The sequence below is a fragment of the Tachysurus fulvidraco genome, chromosome 4, assembly GCF_022655615.1.
Source record: "Tachysurus fulvidraco isolate hzauxx_2018 chromosome 4, HZAU_PFXX_2.0, whole genome shotgun sequence".
Lineage (NCBI taxonomy): Eukaryota > Metazoa > Chordata > Actinopteri > Siluriformes > Bagridae > Tachysurus > Tachysurus fulvidraco.
The window spans coordinates 32,834,722-32,861,899 of NC_062521.1; the positions used below are offsets into that span (position 1 = coordinate 32,834,722).

The 27,178-nt window shown below is 48.7% G+C and overlaps 1 protein-coding gene across 1 annotated transcript in view; it reads right to left on the reverse strand.

Moving 5' to 3' along the window:
* snapc3 (small nuclear RNA activating complex, polypeptide 3) overlaps window positions 1–27,024 on the reverse strand; it is a 55,220-nt gene extending 28,196 nt beyond the window's left edge. Inside the window, 5 exon segments of the mRNA XM_047811877.1 lie at window positions 24,493–24,574; window positions 25,024–25,107; window positions 26,687–26,762; window positions 26,765–26,846; window positions 26,848–27,024. Of these exon segments, the coding sequence (XP_047667833.1) occupies window positions 24,493–24,574; window positions 25,024–25,107; window positions 26,687–26,762; window positions 26,765–26,846; window positions 26,848–26,994 (471 nt within the window). The 5' untranslated portion in view covers window positions 26,995–27,024.
* Window positions 27,025–27,178: the final 154 nt, after the last annotated feature.

The following is a 27,178-nucleotide window of genomic DNA, read 5'->3' on the forward strand; positions in this document are numbered from 1 at the left end:
GGACCGACACTTTAACTCGGGGAAACGACACTTTAACTCGGGGAAACGACACTTTAACTAAGGGGACCGACACTTTAACTAAGGGGACCGACACTTTAACTAAGGGGACCGACACTTTAACTAAGGGGACCGACACTTTAACTAAGGGGACCGACACTTTAACTAAGGGGACCAACACTTTAACTAAGGGGACCGACACTTTAACTCGGGGACCGACACTTTAACTCGGGGACCGACACTTTAACTCGGGGAAACGTCACTTTAACTCGGGGAAACGTCACTTTAACTCGGGGAAACGTGAAACGACACTTTAACTCTGGGGCCGACACTTTAACTCGGGGACCGACACTTTAACCCGGGAAACGACACTTTAACCCGGGAAACGACACTTTAACCCGGGGAAACGACACTTTAACCCGGGGAAACGTCACTTTAACCCGGGGAAACGTCACTTTAACCCGGGGAAACGTCACTTTAACCCGGGGAAAGTGAAACGACACTTTAACTCTGGGAAACGTGAAACGACACTTTAACTCGGGGGACCGACACTTTAACTCGGGGGACCGACACTTTAACCCGGGGAAAAGTGAAACGACACTTTAACTCTGGGGCCGACACTTTCACTCGGGGACCGACACTTTAACTCGGGGAAACGACACTTTAACTCGGGGAAACGACACTTTAACTCGGGGAAACGACACTTTAACTCGGGGAAACGACACTTTAACTCGGGGAAACGACACTTTAACTCGGGGAAACGACACTTTAACTAAGGGGACCGACACTTTAACTAAGGGGACCGACACTTTAACTAAGGGGACCGACACTTTAACTAAGGGGACCGACACTTTAACTCGGGGACCGACACTTTATCCCGGGGAAACGTCACTTTAACCCGGGGACCGACACTTTAACTTGGGGAAACGACACTTTAACTCGGGGACCGACACTTTAACTCGGGGACCGACACTTTAACTCGGGGACCGACACTTTAACTCGGGGACCGACACTTTAACTCGGGGAAACGACACTTTAACTCGGGGAAACGACACTTTAACTCGGGGAAACGACACTTTAACTCTGGGAAACGTGAAACGAAACATTAACTCTGAATCCAACACTTTAACTCAAGGACCGACACTTTAACTCGGGGACCGACACTTTAACTCGGGGACCGACACTTTAACTCGGGGACCGACACTTTAACTCGGGGACCGACACTTTAACTCGGGGAAACGACACTTTAACTCGGGGAAACGACACTTTAACTCGGGGAAACGACACTTTAACCCGGGGAAACGACACTTTAACCCGGGGAAACGACACTTTAACCCGGGGAAACGACACTTTAACTCGGGGAAACGACACTTTAACTCGGGGAAACGACACTTTAACTCGGGGAAACGACACTTTAACTCTGGGAAAAGTGAAACGACACTTTAACTCTGGGGCCGACACTTTAACTCGGGGACCGACACTTTAACTCGGGGAAACGACACTTTAACTCGGGGAAACGACACTTTAACTCGGGGAAACGACACTTTAACTAAGGGGACTGACACTTTAACTAAGGGGACCGACACTTTAACTAAGGGGACCGACACTTTAACTAAGGGGACCGACACTTTAACTCGGGGACCGACACTTTAACTCGGGGACCGACACTTTAACCCGGGGAAACGTCACTTTAACTCGGGGAAACGACACTTTAACTCGGGGACCGACACTTTAACTCGGGGACCGACACTTTAACTCGGGGACCGACACTTTAACTCGGGGACCGACACTTTAACTCGGGGAAACGACACTTTAACTCGGGGAAACGACACTTTAACTCTGGGAAACGTGAAACGACACTTTAACTCTGAAGCCAACACTTTAACTCAGGGGACCGACACTTTAACTCGGGGACCGACACTTTAACTCGGGGACCGACACTTTAACTCGGGGACCGACACTTTAACTCGGGGACCGACACTTTAACTCGGGGAAACGTCACTTTAACCCGGGGACCGACACTTTAACTTGGGGAAACGACACTTTAACTCGGGGACCGACACTTTAACTCGGGGACCGACACTTTAACTCGGGGACCGACACTTTAACTCGGGGACCGACACTTTAACTCGGGGACCGACACTTTAACTCGGGGAAACGACACTTTAACTCGGGGAAACGACACTTTAACTCGGGGAAACGACACTTTAACTCTGGGAAACGAGAAACGACACTTTAACTCTGAAGCCAACACTTAACTCAGGGACCGACCTTTAAACTTCGGGGACCGACACTTTAAACTCGGGGACCGACACTGTAACTCGGGACCGACACCTTTAACTCTGGGAAACGACACTTTTACTCGGGGAAACGACACTTTAACTCGGGGAAACGACACTTTAACTCGGGGAAACGACACTTTAACTCGGGGAAACGACACTTTAAACTCGGGGAAACGACACTTTAACTCGGGGAAACGACAACTTTAAACCCGGGGAAACGACACTTTAAACCCGGGGAAACGACACTTTAACCCGGGAAACGACACTTTAACTCGGGGACCGACACTTTAACTCGGGGAAACGACACTTTAACTCGGGGAAACGACACTATAACTCTGGGAAAAGTGAAACGACACTTTAACTCTGGGGCCGACACTTTAACTCGGGGACCGACACTTTAACTCGGGGAAACGACACTTTAACTCGGGGAAACGAACTTTAACTCGGGGGGGAAAACGACACTTATTAAACTAAGGGGACCGACACTTTAACTAAGGGGACCGACACTTTAACTAAGGGGACCGACACTTTAAACTAAGGGGACCGACACTTTAACTAAGGGGACGACACTTTAAACTCGGGGACCGACACTTTTAACTCGGGGGACCGACACTTTAAAACCCGGGGAACGTCACTTTAACGCCGGGGACCGACACTTTAAAACTCGGGGAAACGACACTTTAAAAACTCGGGGACCGACACTTTAACTCGGGGACCGACCACTTTAACTCGGGGACCGACACTTTAACTCGGGGAAACGACACTATTAACTCGGGGAAACGACACTTAACTCGGGGAAACGACACTTTAACTCGGGGGGAAACGACACTTTAAAACTCGGGGAAACGACACTTTTAACTCGGGGAAACGACACTTTAAACTCGGGAACGACACTTTAACTCGGGGAAACGACACTTTAAAAAACTTAGTTAACTCGGGGAAACGACACTTTAACTCGGGGAACGGCACTTTAACTCGGGGAAACGGCACGACACTTTAACTCGGGGAAACGACACTTTAACTCGGGGAAACGACACTTTAACTCGGGGAAACGACACTTTAACTCGGGAAACGACACTTTAACCCGGGGAAACGACACTTTAACTCGGGGAAACGACACTTTAACTCGGGGAACGACACTTTAACCCGGGGAAACGACACTTTAACTCGGGGAAACGACACTTTAACTCGGGGAAACGACACTTTAACTCGGGGAAACGACACTTTAACCCGGGGAAACGACACTTTAACCCGGGGAACGACACTTTAACCCGGGGAAACGACACTTTAACTCGGGGACCGACACTTTAACCCCGGGAAACTACACTTTACCCCGGGGAAACGAAACTTTAACTAGGGGAAACGACACTTTAACTCGGGGACCGACACTTTAACTCGGGGACCGACACTTTAACCCGGGGAAACGTCACTTTAACCCGGGGAAACGCACTTTAACTCGGGGAAACGACACTTTAACTCGGGGATTGAAACTTTAACTCTGGTACCGACACTTTAACACGGGGAAACGTCACTTTAACCAGGGGAAACGACACTTTAACCCGGGGAAACGACACTTTAACCCGGGGAAACGACACTTTAACCCGGGGAAACGACACTAACTCGGGGACCGACACTTTAACCCGGGGAAAAGACACTTTAACCCGGGGAAACGACACTTTAACCCGGGGACACGACACATTAACCCGGGGAAAAGTGAAACGCACTTTAACCCGGGGAAAAGGAAACGACACTTTAACTCGGGGAAACGACACTTTAACTCGGGAACGACACTTTAACTCGGGGAAACGGCACTTTAACTCGGGGAAACGGCACTTTAACTCGGGGAAACGACACTTTAACTCGGTGAAACGACACTTTAACTCGGTTACCGACACTTTAACCGGGGAAACGACACTTTAACTCGGGGAAACGACACTTTCACTCCGGCAAACGACACTTTAACTCGGGAAACGACACTTTAACTCGGGGAAACGACACTTTAACCCGGGGAAACGTCACTTTAACCCGGGGAATCGTCACTTTAACTCGGGGAAACGACACTTTAACTCGGGGAAACGAGACGGTAACTCGGGGAAACGTGAAACGACACTTTAACTCGGGGAAACGACACTTTAACTCGGGGAAAAGGAAACGACACTTTAACTCGGGGAAACACGACACTTTAAACTCGGGGACCGACACTTTAACTCGGGGACGACACTTTAACTCGGGGACAGACACTTTAACTCGGGGACCGACACTTTAACTCGGGGAAACGTCACTTTCACCCGGGGAAAAGTGAAACGGCACTTTAACTCGGGAAACGACACTTTAACTCGGGGAAACGACACTTTAACCCGGGGAAACGTCACTTTAACCCGGGGAAACGTCACTTTAACCCGGGAAAAGTGAAACGACACTTTAACTCGGGGAAACGACACTTTAACTCGGGGAAACGACACTTTAACTCGGGGAAACGACACTTTAACTCGGGGAAACGACACTTTAACTCGGGGAAACGACACTTTAACTCGGGGAAACGACACTTTAACTCGGGGAAACGACACTCTAACTCGGGGAAACGACACTTTAACTCTGGGAAACGACACTTTAACCCGGGGAAAAGTGAAACGACACTTTAACTCGGGGAAACGACACTTTAACCCGGGGAAACGTCACATTAACCCGGGGAAACGACACTTTAACTCGGGGAAACGACACTTTAACTCGGGGAAACGACACTTTAACTCGGGGAAACGACACTTTAACTCGGGGAAAACGACACTTTAACTCGGGGAAACGACACTTTAACCCGGGGGAAACGACACTTTAACTCGGGAAAAGAAACGACACTTTAACCCGGGGAAAACGACACTTTAACTCGGGGAAACGACACTTTAACCCGGGGAAAAGTGAAACGACACTTTAACTCGGGGAAACGACACTTTAACTCGGGGAAACGACACTTTAACTCGGGGAAACGACACTTTAACACGGGGAAACGACACTTTAACACGGGGAAACGACACGTGAACTCGGGGAAAACGACACTTTAACTCGGGGAAACGACACTTTAAAACTCGGGGAAACGACACTTTATAACTCGGGGAAACGACACTTTAACTCGGGGAAACGACACTTTAACTCGGGGAAACGACACTTTAACTCGGGGAAACGACACTTTAACTCGGGGAAACGGCACTTTAACCCGGGGAAACGGCACTTTAACTCGGGGAAACGGCACTTTAACCCGGGGAAAAGTGAAACGGCACTTTAACCCGGGGAAAAGTGAAACGACACTTTAACTCGGGGAAACGACACTTTAACTCGGGGAAAAGTGAAACGACACTTTAACCCGGGAAAAGTGAAACGACACTTTAACCGGGAAAGGAAACGACACTTTAACCCGGGGAAAGAACGACACTTTAACTCGGGGAAACGGCACTTTAACTCGGGGAAACGACACTTTAACTCGGGGAAACGACACTTTAACTCGGGGACCGACACTTTAACTCAGGGAAACGTCACTTTAACTCGGGAAACGACACTTTAACTCGGGGAAACGACACTTTAACCCGGGGAAACGTCACTTTAACCCGGGGAAACGTCACTTTAACCCGGGTAAACGTCACTTTAACCCGGTAAAAGTGAAACGACACTTTAACTCGGGGAAACGACACTTTAACTCGGGGAAACGACACTTTAACTCGGGGAAACGACACTTTAACTCGGGGAAACGACACTTTAACCCGGGGACCGACACTTTAACTCGGGGAAACGACACTTTAACCCGGGGAAACGACACTTTTACCCGGGGAAACGTCACTTTTACCCGGGGAAACGTCACTTTAACTCGGGGACCGACACTTTAACCCGGGGAAACGACACTTTAACCCGGGGAAACGACACTTTAACCCGGGGAAACGACACTTTAACCCGGGGAAACGACACTTTAACTCGGGGACCGACACTTTAACTCGGGGAAACGACACTTTAACCCGGGGAAAAGTGAAACGACACTTTAACTCTGGGGAAAAGTGAAACGACACTTTAACTCTGGGAAACGTGAAACGACACTTTAACTCTGGGGCCAACACTTTAACTCGGGGACCGACACTTTAACCCGGGGAAAAGTGAAACGACACTAACTCTGGGGCCAACACTTTAACTCGGGGAAACGACACTTTAACTCGGGGAAACGACACTTTAACTCGGGGAAACGACACTTTAACTCGGGGGACCGACACTTTAACTCGGGGACCGACACTTTAACTCGGGGACCGACACTTTAACTCGGGGAAACGACACTTTAACTCGGGGAAACGACACTTTAACTCGGGGAAACGACACTTTAACCCGGGGAAAAGTGAAACGACACTTTAACTCTGGGAAACGTGAAACGACACTTTAACTCTGGGAAACGACACTTTAACCCGGGGAAAAGTGAAACGACACTTTAACTCTGGGAAACGTGAAACGACACTTTAACTCGGGGAAACGACACTTTAACTCGGGGACCGACACTTTAACTCGGGGAAACGACACTTTAACTCGGGGAAACGACACTTTAACCCGGGGAAACGACACTTTAACCCGGGGAAACGACACTTTAACCCGGGGAAACGACACTTTAACCCGGGGAAACGACACTTTAACTCGGGGACCGACACTTTAACCCGGGGAAAAGTGAAACGACACTTTAACTCTGGGAAACGTGAAACGACACTTTAACTCGGGGACCGACACTTTAACTCGGGGACCGACACTTTAACTCGGGGACCGACACTTTAACTCGGGGACCGACACTTTAACTCGGGGACCGACACTTTAACTCGGGGACCGACACTTTAACTCGGGGACCGACACTTTAACTCGGGGACCGACACTTTAACTCGGGAAACGACACACTAACTCGGGGAAACGACACTTTAACCCGGGGAAACGTCACTTTAACCCGGGGAAAAGTGAAACGACACTTTAACTCGGGGAAAAGTGAAACGACACTTTAACTCTGGGGAAACGTGAAACGACACTTTAACTCTGGGGCCCGACACTTTAACTCGGGGACCGACACTTTAACCCGGGGAAAAGTGAAACGACACTAACTCTGGGGGACCACACTTTAACTCGGGGAAACGACACTTTAACTCGGGGAAACGACACTTTTAACCCGGGGAAACGACACTTTAACCCGGGGAAAACGCACTTTAACCGGGGGACCGACACTTTAAACCCGGGGACCGACACTTTAACCCGGGGGACCGACACTTTAACCCGGGGAAACGACACTTTAACTCGGGGAAACGACACTTTAACCCGGGGAAACGACACTTTAACCCGGGGAAACGACACTTTAACTCGGGGAAACGACACTTTAACCCGGGGAAACGACACTTTAACCCGGGGAAACGACACTTTAACCCGGGGAAAAGTGAAACGACACTTTAACTCGGGGAAACGACACTTTAACTCGGGGAAACGACACTTTAACTCGGGGAAACGAAACTTTAACCGGGGTAAACGACACTTTAACCCGGGGAAACGACACTTTAACCCGGGGAAACGACACTTTAACCCGGGGAAACGACACTTTAACCCGGGGAAACGACACTTTAACCCGGGGAAACGTCACTTTTACCCGGGGAAACGACACTTTAACCCGGGGAAACGACACTTTAACCCGGGGAAACGACACTTTAACTCGGGGAAACGACACTTTAACCCGGGGAAAATGAAACGACACTTTAACTCGGGGAAAAGTGAAACGACACTTTGACTCTCGGAAAAGTGAAACGACACTAACTCTGGGGCCAACACTTTAACTCGGGGAAACGACACTCTAACTCGGGGAAACGACACTTTAACTCTGGGAAACGACACTTTAACCCGGGGAAAAGTGAAACGACACTTTAACTCGGGGAAACGACACTTTAGCCCGGGGAAATGTCACTTTAACCCGGGGAAACGTCACATTAACCCGGGGAAACGACTCTTTAACTCGAGGAAACGACACTTTAACCCGGGGACCGGCACTTTAACCCGGGGACCGACACTTTAACCCGGGGAAACGACACTTTACCCCGGGGAAACGACACTTTAACACGGTGAAACGAAACTTTAACTCGGGGAAACGACACTTTAACACGGGGAAACGACAATTTAACCCGGGGAAACGTCACTTTAACTCGGGGAAACGTCACTTTAACTCGGGGAAACGACACTTTAACTCGGGGAAACGACACTTTAACTCGGGGAAACGACACTTTAACCCGAGGAAACAGCACTTTAACCCGGGGACCGGCACTTTAACCCGGGGAAAAGACACTTTAACCCGGGGAAAAGTGAAACGACACTTTAACTCTGGGAAACGTGAAACGACACTTTAACTCTGGGAAACGACACTTTAACCCGGGGACCGACAGTTTCACCCGGGGAAACGTCACTTTAACCCGGGGAAACGTCACTTTAACCCGGGGAAACGACACTTTTAACCCTGGGGAAACGTCACTTTTAACCCGGGAAACGACACTTTAACCCGGGGAAACGACACTTTAACCCGGGGAAACGACACTTTAACCCGGGGAAACGGCACTTTAACCCGGGGACACGGCACTTTAACTCGGGGACCGACACTTTAACTCGGGGACCGACACTTTAACCCGGGGACCGGCACTTTAACCCGGGGACCGACACTTTAACACGGGGAAACGACACTTTAACCCGGGGAAACGACACTTTAACCCGGGGAAAAGTGAAACGACACTTTAACTCGGGGAAACGACACTTTAACTCGGGGAAACGGCACTTTAACTCGGGGAAACGGCACTTTAACTCGGGGAAACGGCACTTTAACTCGGGGAAACGACACTTTAACTCGGGGAAACGACACTTTAACTCGGGGACCGACACTTTAACCGGGGAAACGGCACTTTAACCCGGGGAAACGACACTTTAACCCGGGGAAACGACACTTTAACCCGAGGAAACGACACTTTAACTCGGGGAAACGACACTTTAACCCGGGGAAACGACACTTTAACCCGGGGAAACGACACTTTAACCCGGGGAAACGACACTTTAACTCGGGGAAACGACACTTTAACTCGGGAACCGACACTTTAACTCGGAGAAACGACACTTTATCCCGAGGAAAAGTGAAACGACACTTTAACTCTGGGAAACGTGAAACGACACGTTAACTCTGGGGCCGACACTTTAACTCGGGGACCGACACTTTAACTCGGGGACAGACACTTTAACTCGGGGACCGACACTTTAACCGGGGAAACGTCACTTTAACCCGGGAAAAGGAAACGCACTTTAACCCGGGGAAAAGTGAAACGGCACTTTAACCCGGGGAAAAGTGAAACGACACTTTAACCCGGGGAAAAGGAAACGGCACTTTAACCCGGGGAAAAGGAAACGACACTTTAACCCGGGGAAAAGTGAAACGACACTTTAACTCGGGGAAACGACACTTTAACTCGGGGAAACGTCACTTTAACTCGGGGGCCGACACTTTAACTCGGGGAAACGTCACTTTAACCCGGGGAAACGTCACTTTAACCCTGGGAAACGACACTTTAACCCGGGGAAACGACACTTTAACCCGGGGAAACGACACTTTAACCCGGGGAAACGACACTTTAACCCGGGGAAAAGTGAAACGACACTTTAACTCGGGGAAACGACACTTTAGCCCGGGGAAATGTCACTTTAACCCGGGGAAACGTCACATTAACCCGGGGAAACGACTCTTTAACTCGGGGACCGACACTTTATCTTGGGGAAAAGTGAAACGACACTTTAACTCTGGGAAACGGCACTATAACCCGGGGAAACGACACTTTAACCCGGGGAAAAGTGAAACGACACTTTAACCCGGGGAAAAGTGAAACGACACTTTAACCCGGGGAAAGTGAAACGGCACTTTAACCCGGGGAAAAGTGAAACGTCACTTTAACTCGGGGAAACGTCACTTTAACTCGGGGACCGACACTTTAACTCGGGGAAACGTCACTTTAACTCGGGGAAACGTCACTTTAACTCGGGGAAACGACACTTTAACCCGGGGAAACGACACTTTAACTCGGGAAACGACACTTTAACTCGGGGACCGACACTTTAACTCGGGGAAACGACACTTTAACCCGGGGAAACGACACTTTAACTCGGGGACACGACACTTTAAATCGGGGACCGACACTTTAACCGTGGAAACGTCACATTAAACCGGGGAAAAGTGAAACGGCACTTTAACCCGGGGAAAAGGGAAACGCACTTTAACCCGGGGAAAAGGAAACGGCACTTTAACCCGGGGAAAGACGGCACTTTAACCCGGGGAAAAGTGAAACGACACTTTAACCCGGGGAGAAACGACACTTTAACCCGGGGAAACGCACTTTAACCCGGGAAAGTGAAACGACACTTTAACTCGGGGAAACGACACTTTAACTCGGGGAAACGACACTTTAACTCGGGGAAACGGCACTTTAACTCGGGGAAACGGCACTTTAACTCGGGGAAACGGCACTTTAACTCGGGGAAACGACACTTTAACTCGGGGAAACGACACTTTAACTCGGGGAAACGACACTTTAACCCGGGGAAACGACACTTTAACCCGGGGAAACGACACTTTAACCCGGGGAAACGACACTTTAACTCTGGGAAACGACACTTTAACCCGGGGAAAAGTGAAACGACACTTTAACTCGGGGAAACGACACTTTAACTCGGGGAAACGACACTTTAACTCGGGGAAACGACACTTTAACTCGGGGAAACGACACTTTAACTCGGGGAAACGACACTTTAACTCGGGGAAACGACACTTTAACTCGGGGAAACGACACTTTAACCCGGGGTAACGACACTTTAACCCGGGGTAACGACACTTTAACCCGGGGTAACGACACTTTAACCCGGGGAAACGACACTTTAACCCGGGGAAACGACACTTTAACTCGGGGACCGACACTTTAACTCGGGGAAACGACACTTTAACCCGGGGAAAAGTGAAACGACACTTTAACTCTGGGGAAAAGTGAAACGACACTTTAACTCTGGGAAACGTGAAACGACACTTTAACTCTGGGGCCAACACTTTAACTCGGGGACCGACACTTTAACCCGGGGAAAAGTGAAACGACACTTAACTCTGGGGCCCGACACTTTAACTCGGGGAACCGACACTTTAACTCGGGGAACCGACACTTTAACTCGGGGGACCGACACTTTAACTCGGGGGACCGACACTTTAACTCGGGGGACCGACACTTTAACTCGGGGGCCGACACTTTAACTCGGGGAAACGACACTTTAACTCGGGGAAACGACACTTTAACTCGGGGAAACGACACTTTAACCCGGGGAAAAGTGAAACGACACTTTAACTCTGGGAAACGTGAAACGACACTTTAACTCTGGGGCCAACACTTTAACCCGTGGAAAAGTGAAACGACACTTTAACTCTGGGAAACGTGAAACGACACTTTAACTCGGGGAAACGACACTTTAACTCGGGGAAACGACACTTTAACTCGGGGAAACGACACTTTAACCCGGGGAAACGACACTTTAACCCGGGGAAACGACACTTTAACCCGGGGAAACGACACTTTAACCCGGGGAAACGACACTTTAACCCGGGGAAACGACACTAACTCGGGGACCGACACTTTAACCCGGGGAAAAGTGAAACGACACTTTAACTCTGGGAAACGTGAAACGACACTTTAACTATGGGGCCGACACTTTAACTCGGGGACCGACACTTTAACTCGGGGACCGACACTTTAACTCGGGGACCGACACTTTAACTCGGGGACCGACACTTTAACTCGGGGGACCGACACTTTAACTCGGGGACCGACACTTTAACTCGGGGACCGACACTTTAACTCGGGAAACGTCACTTTAACTCGGGAAACGTCACTTTAACCCGGGAAACGTCACTTTAACCCGGGGAAAAGTGAAACGACACTTTAACTCTGGGAAACGTGAAACGACACTTTAACTCTGGGAAACGTGAAACGACACTTTAACTCTGGGGCCTACACTTTAACTCGGGGACCGACACTTTAACCCAGGGAAAAGTGAAACGACACTAACTCGGGGCCGACACTTAAACTCGGGTAAACGACCCTTTAACTCGGGGAAACGACACTTTAACTGGGGGAAACGACACTTTAACTCGGGGAAACGACACTTTAACCCGGGGACCGGCACTTTAACCCGGGGACCGACACTTTAACACGGGGAAACGACACTTTAACTCGGGGAAACGACACTTTAATTCGGGGAAACGACACTTTAACCCGGGGAAACGACACTTTAACCCGGGGAAACGACACTTTAACCCGGGGAAACGACACTTTAACCCGGGGAAACGACACTTTAACCCGGGGAAAAGTGAAACGACACTTTAACTCGGGGAAACGACACTTTAACTCGGGGAAACGACACTTTAACTCGGGGAAACGAAACTTTAACCCAGGGAAACGACACTTTAACCCGAGGAAACGACACTTTAACCCGGGGAAACGACACTTTAACCCGGGGAAACGACACTTTAACCCGGGGAAACGACACTTTAACCCGGGGAAACGACACTTTAACCCGGGGAAACGACACTTTAACCCGGGGAAACGACACTTTAACCCGGGGAAACGACACTTTAACTCGGGGAAACGACACTTTAACCCGGGGAAAAGTGAAACGACACTTTAACTCTGGGGAAAAGTGAAACGACACTTTAACTCTGGGAAACGTGAAACGACACTTTAACTCTGGGGCCAACACTTTAACTCGGGGACCGACACTTTAACCCGGGGAAACGACACTTTAACTCGGGGAAACGACACTTTAACCCGGGGAAAAGTGAAACGACACTTTAACCGGGGAAACGACACTTTAACCCGGGGAAACGACACTTTAACCCGGGGAAACGACACTTTAACCCGGGGAAACGTCACTTTAACCCGGGGAAACGACACTTTAAACCCGAGGAAAAACGACACTTTAACTCGGGGACCGGCACTTTAACACCCGGGGACCGACACTTTAACCCGGGGAAACGACACTTTAACCCGGGGAAACGACACTTTAACCCGGGGAAACGACACTTTAACCCGGGGAAACGACACTTTTAACCGGGGAAACGACACTTTAACCCGGGGAAACGACACTTTAACTCGGGGAAACGACACTTTAACCCGGGGAAACGACACTTTAACCCGGGGAAAAGTGAAACGACACTTTAACTCGGGGAAACGACACTTTAACTCGGGGAAACGACACTTTAACTCGGGGAAACGACACTTTAACCCGGGGAAACGACACTTTAACCCGGGGAAACGACACTTTAACCCGGGGAAACGACACTTTAACCCGGGGAAACGACACTTTAACCCGGGGAAACGACACTTTAACCCGGGGAAACGACACTTTAACCCGGGGAAACGACACTTTAACCCGGGGAAACGACACTTTAACCCGGGGAAACGACACTTTAACTCGGGGAAACGACACTTTAACCCGGGGAAAAGTGAAACGACACTTTAACTCTGGGGAAAAGTGAAACGACACTTTAACTCTGGGAAACGTGAAACGACACTTTAACTCGGGGACCGACACTTTAACTCGGGGGACCGACACTTTAACCGGGGTAAATGTTAAACGACACTAACTCTGGGGCCAACACTTTAACTCGGGGAAACGACACTTTAACTCAAGGACCGACACTTTAACTCGGGGGACCGACACTTTAACTCGGGGGACCGACACTTTAACTCGGGGAAACGACACTTTAACCCGGGGAAACGTCACTTTAACCCGGGGAAACGTCACTTTAACCCGGGGAAAAGTGAAACAACACTTTAACTCTGGGGAAAAGTGAAACAAAACTTTAACTCTGGGAAACGTGAAACGACACTTTAACTCGGGGACCGACACTTTAACCCGGGGAAAAGTGAAACGACACTTTAACTCTGGGAAACGTGAAACGACACTTTAACTCGGGGAAACGACACTTTAACTCGGGGACCGACACTTTAACTCGGGGAAACGACACTTTAACTCGGGGAAACGACACTTTAACTCGGGGAAACGACACTTTAACTCGGGGAAACGACACTTTAACTCGGGGAAACGACACTTTAACCCGGGGAAACGACACTTTAACCCGGGGAAACGTCACTTTAACCCGGGGAAACGTCACTTTAACCCGGGGAAACGTCACTTTAACCCAGGGAAAGTGAAACGACACTTTAACTCTGGGAAACGTGAAACGACACTTTAACTCTGGGGCCGACACTTTAACTTGGGGACCGACACTTTAACCCGGGGAAAAGTGAAACGACACTTTAACTCTGGGAAACGTGAAACGACACTTTAACTCTGGGGCCGACACTTTAACTCGGGGACCGACACTTTAACTCGGGGACCGACACTTTAACTCGGGGACCGACACTTTAACTCGGGGACCGACACTTTAACTCGGGGACCGACACTTTAACTCGGGGACCGACACTTTAACCCGGGGAAACGTCACTTTTACCCGGGGAAACGTCACTTTTACCCGGGGAAACGTCACTTTTACCCGGGGAAACGTCACTTTTACCCGGGGAAACGTCACTTTACCGGGGGAAACGACACTTTAACCCGGGGAAACGACACTTTAACCCGGGGAAACGACACGTTAACCCGGGGAAACGACACTTTAACCTCGGGGAAACGCACTTTTAACCCAGGGAAACGACACTTTAACCCGGGGAAACGACACTTTAACCCGGGGAAAACGTCACTTTAACTCGGGAAACGTCACTTTAACCCGGGAAACGTCACTTTAACCCGGGGAAAAGTGAAACGACACTTTAACTCTGGGAAACGTGAAACGACACTTTAACTCTGGGAAACGTGAAACGACACTTTAACTCGGGGAAACGACACTTTAACTCGGGGACCGACACTTTAACCCGGGGAAAAGTGAAACGACACTTTAACTCTGGGAAACGTGAAACGACACTTTAACTATGGGGCCGACACTTTAACTCGGGGACCGACACTTTAACTCGGGGACCGACACTTTAACTCGGGGACCGACACTTTAACTCGGGGACCGACACTTTAACTCGGGGACCGACACTTTAACTCGGGGACCGACACTTTAACCCGGTGAAACGTCACTTTTACCCGGGGACCGACACTTTAACCCGGGGAAACGACACTTTAACCCGGGGAAACGACACTTTAACCCGGGGAAACGACACTTTAACCCGGGGAAACGACACTTTAACCCGGGGAAACGACAATTTAACCCGGGGAAACGTCACTTTTACCCGGGGAAACGTCACTTTTACCCGGGGAAACGTCACTTTAGCTCGGGTAAACGACACTTTAACTCAGGGAAACGACACTTTTACACCGGGAAACGACTCTTTAACTCGGGGAAACGACACTTTAACCCGGGGAAACGACACTTTAACCCGGGGAAACGACACTTTAACCCGGGGAAACGACACTTTAACTCGGGGAAACGACACTTTAACTCGGGGAAACGTGAAACGACACTTTAACTCGGGGGGCCGACACTTTAACTCGGGGGACCGACACTTTAACTCGGGGGACCGACACTTTAACTCGGGGAAACGTGAAACGACACTTTAACTCGGGGGGCCGACACTTTAACTCGGGGACCGACACTTTAACCCGGGGACCGACACTTTAACCCGGGGACCGACACTTTAACTCTGTGAACGACACTTTAACTCGTGTACCGACACTTTAACTCGGGGACCGAAACTTTAACTCGGGGACCGACACTTTAACTCGGGGAAACGACACTTTAACCCGGGGAAACGTCACTTTAACCCGGGGAAAAGTGAAACGACACTTTAACTTGGGGAAACGACACTTTAACTCGGGGAAACGACACTTTAACTCGGGGAAACGACACTTTAACTCGGGGAACGACACTTTAACCCGGGGAAAACGACACTTTAACCTGGGAAACGACACTTTAACCCGGGGAAACGACACTTTAACCCGGGGAAAGTGAAACGACACTTTAACTCGGGGACCGACACTTTAACTCGGAGACCGACACTTTAACTCGGGGACCGACACGTTAACTCGGGGACCGACACTTTAACTCTGGGACCGACACTTAACTCGGGGACCGACACTTTAACTCGGGGACCGACACGTTAACTCGGGGAACCGACACTTTGACTCGGGGAAACGACACTTTGACTCGGGGACCGACACTTTAACTCGGGGACCGACACTTTAACTCGGGGACCGACACTTTAACTCGGGGGCCGACACTTTAACTCGGGGAAACGACACTCTAACTCGGGGAAACGACACTTTAACTCTGGGAAACGACACTTTAACCCGGGGAAACGACAATTTAACCCGGGTAAATTTTAAACGACAATTTAACTCTGGTAAACGTTAAACGACACTTTAACTCTGGGGCCGACACTTTAACTCGGGGACCGACACTTTAACCCGGGGAAAAGTGAAACGACACTTTAACTCTGGGGCCGACACTTTAACTCGGGGACCGACACTTTAACTCGGGGACCGACACTTTAACTCGGGGACCGACACTTTAACTCGGGGACCGACACTTTAACTCGGGGACCGACACTTTAACTCGGGGAAACGACACTTTAACTCGGGGAAACGACACTTTAACTCGGGGAAACGACACTTTTACCCGGAGAAACGTCACTTTTACCCGGGGAAACGTCACTTTAACCGGGGAAACGACACTTTAACCCGGGGAAACGACACTTTAACCCGGGGACCGACACTTTAACCGGGGACCGACACTTTAACACGGGGAAACGACACTTTAACCCGGGGAAACGACACTTTAACCCGGGGAAACGACACTTTAACCCGGGGAAACAGCACTTTAACCCGGGGAAACAGCACTTTAACCCGGGGACCGGCACTTTAACCCGGGGAAACGACACTTTAACCCGGGGAAACGACACTTTAACCCGGGGAAACGACACTTTAACCCGGGGAAACGACACTTTAACCCGGGGAAACGACACTTTAACCCGGGGAAACGACACTTTAACCCGGGGAAACGACACTTTAACTCGGGGAAACGACACTTTAACTCGGGGAAACGACACTTTAACTCGGGGAAACGTGAAACGACACTTTAACTCGGGGGGCCGACACTTTAACTCGGGGGACCAACACTTTAACTCGGGGAAACGACACTTTAACTCGGGGAAACGTCACTTTAACTCGGGGAAACGACACTTTAACTCGGGGACCGACACTTTAACTCGGGGAAACGTCACTTTAACTCGGGGAAACGTCACTTTAACTCGGGGAAACGTCACTTTAACTCGGGGACCGACACTTTAACTCGGGGACCGACACTTTAACTCGGGGACCGACACTTTAACTCGGGGACCGACACTTTAACTCGGGGAAACGACACTTTAACTCGGGGAAACGACACTTTGACTCGGTGACCGACACTTTGAATCGGGGACCGACACTTTAACTAGGGGACCGACACTTTAACTAAGGGGACCGACACTTTAAACTCGGGGACCGACACTTTAACTCGGGGACCGACACTTTAACTCGGGGACCGACACTTTAACTCGGGGACCGACACTTTAACTCGGGGACCGACACTTTAACTCGGGGACCGACACTTTAACTCGGGGAAACGTCACTTTAACTCGGGGAAACGTCACTTTAACTCGGGGAAACGTGAAACGACACTTTAACTCTGGGGCCGACACTTTAACTCGGGGACCGACACTTTAACCCGGGAAACGACACTTTAACCCGGGGAAACGACACTTTAACCCGGGGAAACGTCACTTTAACCCGGGGAAACGTCACTTTAACCCGGGGAAACGTCACTTTAACCCGGGGAAAGTGAAACGACACTTTAACTCTGGGAAACGTGAAACGACACTTTAACTCTGGGGCCGACACTTTAACTCGGGGACCGACACTTTAACCCGGGGAAAAGTGAAACGACACTTTAACTCTGGGGCCGACACTTTAACTCGGGGACCGACACTTTAACTCGGGGAAACGACACTTTAACTCGGGGAAACGACACTTTAACTCGGGGAAACGACACTTTAACTCGGGGAAACGACACTTTAACTCGGGGAAACGACACTTTAACTCGGGGAAACGACACTTTAACTCTGGGAAACGTGAAACGACACTTTAACTCTGGGGCCGACACTTTAACTCGGGGACCGACACTTTAACTCGGGGAAACGACACTTTAACTCGGGGAAACGACACTTTAACCCGGGGAAACGTGAAACGACACTTTAACTCTGGGAAACGGAAACGACACTTTAACTCGGGGAAACGACACTTTAACTCTGGGAAACGTGAAACGACACTTTAACTCTGGAAAACGACACTTTAACTCTGGGGCCAACACTTTAACTCGGGGAAACGACACTTTAACTCGGGGAAACGACACTTTAACTCGGGGAAACGACACTTTAACTCGGGGAAACGACACTTTAACCGGGGTAAATGTGAAACGACACTTTAACTCTGGGAAACGTGAAACGACACTTTAACTCTGGAAAACGACACTTTAACCCGGGGAAAAGTGAAACGACACTTTAACTCTGGGGAAACGTGAAACGACACTTTAACTCGGGGAAACGACACTTTAAACTCGGGGACACGACACTTTAACTCGGTTAACTACACTTTAACTCGGGGACCGACACTTTAACTCGGGGAAACGACACATTAACTCGGGGAAACGACACTTTAACTCGGGGAAACGACACTTTAACTCGGGGAAACGACACTTTAACCCGGGGAAACGACACTTTAACCGGGGAAACGCACTTTAACCGGGGAAACGACACATAAACTCGGGCAAACGACACTTTAACCCGGGGAAACGACACTTTAACCCGGGGAAACGACACTTTAACCCGGGGAAACGACACTAACTCGGGGACCGACACTTTAACCCGGGGAAAAGACACTTTAACCCGGGGAAACGACACTTTAACCCGGGGAAACGACACTAACTCGGGGACCGACACTTTAACCCGGGGACCGACACTTTAACTCGGGGACCGACACTTTAACTCGGGGACCGACACTTTAACTCGGGGACCGACACTTTAACTCGGGGACCGACACTTTAACTCGGGGACCGACACTTTAACTCGGGGACCGACACTTTAACTCGGGGACCGACACTTTAACTCGGGGAAACGACACTTTAACTCGGGGAAACGTCACTTTAACTCGGGGAAACGACACTTTAACTCGGGGAAACGACACTTTAACTCGGGGAAACGACACTTTAACTCGGGGAAACGACACTTTAACTCGGGGAAACGACACTTTTACCCGGGGAAACGACACTTTTACCCGGGGAAACGACGCTTTAACCCGGGGAAACGACACTTTAACTCGGGGACCGACACTTTAACTCGGGGAAACGACACTTTAACCCGGGGAAAAGTGAAACGACACTTTAACTCTGGGGCCGACACTTTAACTCGGGGACCGACACTTTAACTCGGGGACCGACACGTTTAACTCGGGGACCGACACTTTAACTCGGGGACGACACTTTAACTCGGGGACCGACACTTTAACTCGGGGACCGACACTTTAACTCGGGGACCGACACTTTAACTCGGGGACCGACACTTTAACTCGGGGAAACGTCAACTTAACACGGGGAAACGACACTTTAACACGGGGAAACGACACATTAACCCGGGGAAAAGACACTTTAACTCGGGGAAAAGTGAAACGACACTTTAACTCTATGACCGACACTTTCACTCGGGGACCGACACTTTAACTCGGGGAAACGTCAACTTAACTCGGGGAAACGACACTTTAACTCGGGGAAACGACACTTTAACCCGGGGAAACGACACTTTAACTCGGGGAAACGACACTTTAACTCGGGGAACAGACAATTTAACTCGGGGAAAAGACAATTGAACTGGGGGCACAGACACTTTAACTAGGGGACCGACACTTTAACTCGGGGACCGACACTTTAACTCGGGGACCGACACTTTAACCCGGTGAAACGTCACTTTTACCCGGGGACCGACACTTTAACCCGGGGAAACGTCACTTTAACTCGGGGACCGACACTTTAACTCGGGGACCGACACTTTAACTCGGGGACCGACACTTTAACTCGGGGACCGACACTTTAACTCGAGGAAACGACACTTTAACACGGGGAAACGATACTTTAACTCGGGGAAATGACACTTTAACTCTGGGAAACGTGAAACGACACTTTAACTCGGGGGACCGACACTTTAACTCGGGGACCGACACTTTAACTCGGGGACCGACACTTTAACTCGGGGACCGACACTTTAACTCGGGGAAACGACACTTTAACTCGGGGAAACGACACTTTAACTCGGGGAAACGACACTTTAACTCGGGGAAACGACACTTTAACTCGGGGAAACGACACTTTAACTCGGGGAAACGACACTTTAAACCCGGTTAAACCACACTTAACCCGGGGGAAACGACACTTTACCCGGGGTAAACGACACTTTAACCCGGGGAAACGACACTTTAACCCGGGGAAACGACACTTTAACCCGGGGAAACGACACTTTAACTCGGGGACCGACACTTTAACTCGGGGAAACGACACTTTAACCCGGGGAAAAGTGAAACGACACTTTAACTCTGGGGCCGACACTTTAACTCTGGGGCCGACACTTTAACTCGGGGAAACGACACTTTAACTCGGGGAAACGACACTTTAACTCGGGGAAACGTGAAACGACACTTTAACTCGGGAAACGTGAAACGACACTTTAACTCTGGGAAACGACACTTTAACCCGGGGAAAAGTGAAACGACACTTTAACTCTGGGAAACGTGAAACGACACTTTAACTCTGGGGCCAACACTTTAACTCCGGGGAAACGACACTTTAACTCGGGGAAACGACACTTTAACTCGGGAAAACGACACTTTAACTCGGGGAAACGACACTTTAACTCGGGGAAACGACACTTTAACTCGGGGAAACGACACTTTAACCGGGGAAAAGTCACTTTAACCGGGGAAACGACACTTTAACCCGGGGACCGGCACTTTAACCCGGGGACCGGCACTTTAACCCGGGGAAACGACACTTTAACCCGGGGAAACGACACTTTAACCCGGGGAAACGACACTTTAACCCGGGGAAACGACACTTTAACCCGGGGAAACGACACTTTAACTCGGGGAAACGACACTTTAACTCGGGGAAACGACACTTTAACCCGGGGAAACGACACTTTAACCCGGGGACCGACACTTTAACTCGGGGACCGACACTTTAACTCGGGGACCGACACTTTAACTCGGGGACCGACACTTTAACCCGGGGAAACGACACTTTAACCGGGGGTAACGTCACTTTAACCCGGGGAAACGTCACTTTAACTCGGGGAAACGACACTTTAACTCGGGGACCGACACTTTAACTCGGGGACCGACACTTTAACTCGGGGACCGACACTTTAACTCGGGGGACCGACACTTTAACTCGGGGACCGACACTTTAACTCAGGGAAACGACACTTTAACCCCGGGGAAACGTCACTTTAACCGGGGGAAACGACACTTTAACCCGGGGAAACGTCACTTTAACTCGGGGAAACGACACTCTAACTCGGGGAAACGACACTTTAACTCGGGGAAACGACACTTTAACCCGGGGAAAAGTGAAAAGACACATTAACTCGGGGACCGACACTTTAACACGGGGACCGACACGTTAACTCGGGGACCGACACTTTAACTCGGGGACCGACACGTTAACTCGGGGACCGACACTTTAACTCGGGGAACGACACTTTAACTCGGGGAACCGACACTTTAACTCGGGGACCGACACTTTAACTCGGGGACCGACACTTTACCCCGGGGAAACGTCACTTTAACCGGGGGAAACGTCACTTTAACCCGGGGAAACGACACTTTAACTCGGGGACCGACACTTTAACCCGGGGAAAAGTGAAACGACACTAACTCTGGGGCCAACACTTTAACTCGGGGAAACGACACTTTAACTCGGGGAAACGACACTTTAACTCGGGGAAACGACACTTTAACTCGGGGAAACGACACTTTAACTCGGGGAAACGACACTTTAACTCGGGGAAACGACACTTTAACTCGGGGAAACGACACTTTAACTCGGGGAAACGACACTTTAACTAAGGGGACCGACACTTTAACTAAGGGGACCGACACTTTAACTCGGGGACCGACACTTTAACTCGGGGACCGACACTTTAACCCGGGGAAACGTCACTTTAACCCGGGGACCGACACTTTAACTCGGGGAAACGACACTTTAACTCGGGGACCGACACTTTAACTCGGGGACCGACACTTTAACTCGGGGACCGACACTTTAACTCGGGGAAACGACACTTTAACTCGGGGAAACGACACTTTAACTCGGGTAATCGACACTTTAACTCTGGGAACGGGTAAACGACACTTTAACTCTGGGGCCAACACTTTAACTCGGGGACCGACACTTTAACTCGGGGGCCGACACTTTAACCCGGGGAAACGACACTTTAACTCGGGGAAACGACACTTTAACTCGGGGACCGACACTTTAACTCGGGGAAACGACACTTTAACTCGGGGAAACGACACTTTAACTCGGGGAAACGACACTTTAACTCGGGGAAACGACACTTTAACTCGGGGAAACGACACTTTAACTCGGGGAAACGACACTTTAACTCGGGGAAACGACACTTTAACTCGGGGAAACGGCACTTTAACCCGGGGAAACGACACTTTAACTCGGGGAAACGACACTTTAACTCGGGGAAACGACACTTTAACCCGGGGAAACGACACTTTAACCCGGGGAAACGACACTTTAACCCGGGGAAACGACACTTTAACCCGGGGAAACGACACTTTAACCCGGGGAAACGACACTTTAACTCGGGGACCGACACTTTAACTCGGGGAAACGACACTTTAACCCGGGGAAAAGTGAAACGACACTTTAACTCTGGGAAACGTGAAACGACACTTTAACTCGGAGACCGACACTTTAACTCGGGGACCGACAGTCTAACCCGGGGAAACGTCACTTTAACCCGGGGAAACGTCACTTTAACCCGGGGAAACGGCACTTTTACCCGGGAAACGTCACTTTAACCCGGGGAAACGACACTTTAACCCGGGGAAACAGCACTTTAACCCGGGGAAACAGCACTTTAACCCGGGGACCGACACTTTAACCCGGGGAAACGACACTTTAACCCGGGGAAACGGCACTTTAACTCGGGGAAACGACACTTTAACCCGGGGAAACGACACTTTAACCCGGGGAAACGACACTTTAACTCGGGGAAACGACACTTTAACTCGGGGAAACGACACTTTAACTAAGGGGACCGACACTTTAACTAAGGGGACCGACACTTTAACTAAGGGGACCGACACTTTAACTAAGGGGACCGACACTTTAACTAAGGGGACCGACACTTTAACTCGGGGAAACGACACTTTAACTCGGGGAAACGACACTTTAACTCGGGGAAACGACACTTTAACTCGGGGAAACGACACTTTAACTCGGGGAAACGACACTTTAACTCGGGGAAACGACACTTTAACTCGGGGAAACGACACTTTAACTCGGGGAAACGACACTTTAACTAAGGGGACCGACACTTTAACTAAGGGGACCGACACTTTAACTCGGGGAAACGACACTTTAACTCGGGGACCGACACTTTAACTCGGGGACCGACACTTTAACTCGGGGACCGACACTTTAACCCGGGGACCGACACTTTAACTCGGGGACCGACACTTTAACCCGGGGACCGACACTTTAACCCGGGGAAACGACACTTTAACCCGGGGAAACGACACTTTAACCCGGGGAAACGACACTTTAACTCGGGGAAACGTCAACTTAACTCGGGGAAACGACACTTTAACTCGGGGAAACGACACTTTAACCCGGGGAAACGGCACTTTAACTCGGGGAAACGTCAATTTAACTCTGGGAAACGTCACTTTAACTCTGGGAAACGTCACTTTAACTCTGGGAAACGACACTTTAGCTCTGGGACCGACACTTTAGCTCTGGAGCGTGGCTTTTGTTTCTTATATTCTTTTTTATTATAATCACACTCACCAGTTCATTAGCATACGCGTCGTGACGTCCCACACTGTCCCGTGAGAGACTCTTTTTATAGTCCAGTCTCTTCTTCCTCAGTCTAAGAACAGAACAGAAACAAAACCATCTGAATTCAGACTCAAGCTCATCACATTAATATACACACATTTCAAAATGCGGTGCTAAAATATACACAAAACAAACAAGGAATATCTGGTTATAATTATCTGGTGTTCAGACTGACATACTGTACCAATTAGTACGGTATTATTAAGTTAGGCTGATGTGTTTACGTGCAGTATTGAATATCCATCATGTAAAGGTGCGAAAACATTTTTACTTTTGTTTAAGGATTTATATTCAATATTTTCTTTACTTTTTACTAGCTTGTGCGTTTTTAAAAAGCTCCATTAGTTTTGATTTTCCTTTAATCCTAATAGGATCGATTCACAGTGTAAAACCTCTACATCTTCCTGAGGTGTACAGCAGTCATGGTCTACAAGCTGCATGCAAAAGCTTTTGCTCTGCTGGTGTTTTTTATTTTTTTACTTTAAGGTGGCGAGCTGAGTGTCCGCAGGAATGTCGTCAGGATCAGGAACTTCATCTGCAGGATGACAGCGAAGAGATTCAGGGCTGAAACACACACACACACAAACACACACACACACACACACACACACACAGAGCTGGGACACTAAATAAAGGAAAAAGTAAAAAGTTACTTACATCCAGTAAAGATAGAAGTAACGTATGATCCTGCATCTGTATCCTACTGAATCAATCCTATATGAGTCACGTGTGTAGAGTACATGAGTCACTTGTGGATTGAATCAATGTGAATCAATTATGAATCACTTGTGGACTCTAATGCTACTGAATCAATCCTATATGAATCACTTGGGGATAATTTTGTTTGGAAAAATAAAACCCACTTTATTAGAAAATCAGTCATGATGAACCCACTAAAAGTCTATTTTTTAGATTTTACTACCTTAAACAACACTTTTAAGATTAATCGTATTAAAAATTTCCTTAATTATTTTCTAATAAAGTGGGGTTTTATTTTTCCAAACAAAATTATTTAACATGCTATCAATCTTTTTTAATGTTCTATTATTCATCTCCCTGCAAAGAGCTGCATATGTTAGTCTCGACGATCCTTCGGCTTTAGAGAGTAAGATTGTCGACAAGTCTCTCTGCAGCCAAGAATTTAGTTTCTTTTGGGGTTTTTATTATTAGAGGATCGAAAATGAGTTTAAATCTTATTTTTGTTCTTTATTAATTACAATTCCTAAGTATGTAACTTGATCTCTCACAGGAATATTGCATAAGGAGGGAGCATTATGCCTTCTACCGCTTATCCGAACTTCTCGGGTCACGGGGAGCCTGTGCCTATCTCAGGCGTCAATCAGAGATGCCAATCAACCTACCATGCATGTCTTTGGACCGGGGGGAGGAAAACCGGAGTACCCGGAGGAAACCCTCCAAGGTGGAGGTGTGAGGAGAACGTGCTAACCACTAAGCCACCGTGCCCCCTCAGACATCAACTCACATTTGTTAATATTTAAACAGAGACCTGAAGCTCTGGAAAAGAATTCAATCAATTATTGTGGACTCTAATGCTACTGAATCAATCCTATACGAGTCACTTGTGGACTGAATCACTCCTATACGAGTCACTTGTGCCTGAATCACTCCTATACGAGTCACTTGTGCACTGAATCACTCCTATACGAGTCACTTGTGCCTGAATCACTCCTATACGAGTCACTTGTGGACTGAATCACTCCTATACGAGTCACTTGTGGACTGAATCACTCCTATACGAGTCACTTGTGGACTGAATCACTCCTGTACGAGTCACTGCTCAGGGCACTAAAGCCATATATTGAAACCATCCAATGCTCTATTAATCCCAAAGCTATGAAAACTGTTTCTCTTTATTCATCCTTTTTGTCCTCAATGTTTACATAACCTATATTGCATTTTTGTTGTATTATTACCCTGGCAATTTATTTCTGTTTACGTGTTTCATATGTGTATAATATAATGCTTTGATGTTTTGTACTGTTTAATAATATTTAATAAAATAAAATAAAAATAAAAATAAAATAGGGCCGAATTAGTGCATGAACTGAATAGTGAACACTTTCCACCTTGTCCTGGACATAATGTAATAATAGATGAGTTAGTGAGCGATAATAAAGTTTACCTGCAGATAGTTTTCAGCTCCTGCAGAATGTCAGGTGTGATTCCCATCGTCTCTATAAACTCTGCATCTTCTACTTCACCTGCAGTTGGTTAAAGCCGTAATCCTCCGGCTTCAGCACGCTGAGCCATAAATCTCTAAAGCTCCCGATGTGAAATGGTTTTAGTATTCACTTCGACGTGCTCAAAAACAGGCACGTTTTCGTTCATAGCCTTCGTACTACCGCCTTCAGCCATGTTTACATCGCGTCCTGGCGCGTCACATACGTCATAAACCTGCGCCTGATCCGCCTCCTTACACATGTCACACATTTCCTTATTTACTTTATTAAAGCAGTCACATCAATGGTTAGGATTTAAAAACACAAATTAAATGTTATGTATTAATTTTTCATTTACATTTTTTACTTTAGCCCATTAGAATAGCTTAATATTTAAGCTTAACCTATTTACAAAATAACCTTTATTAAAAGTGTCATATTGTAAAATACTTGTT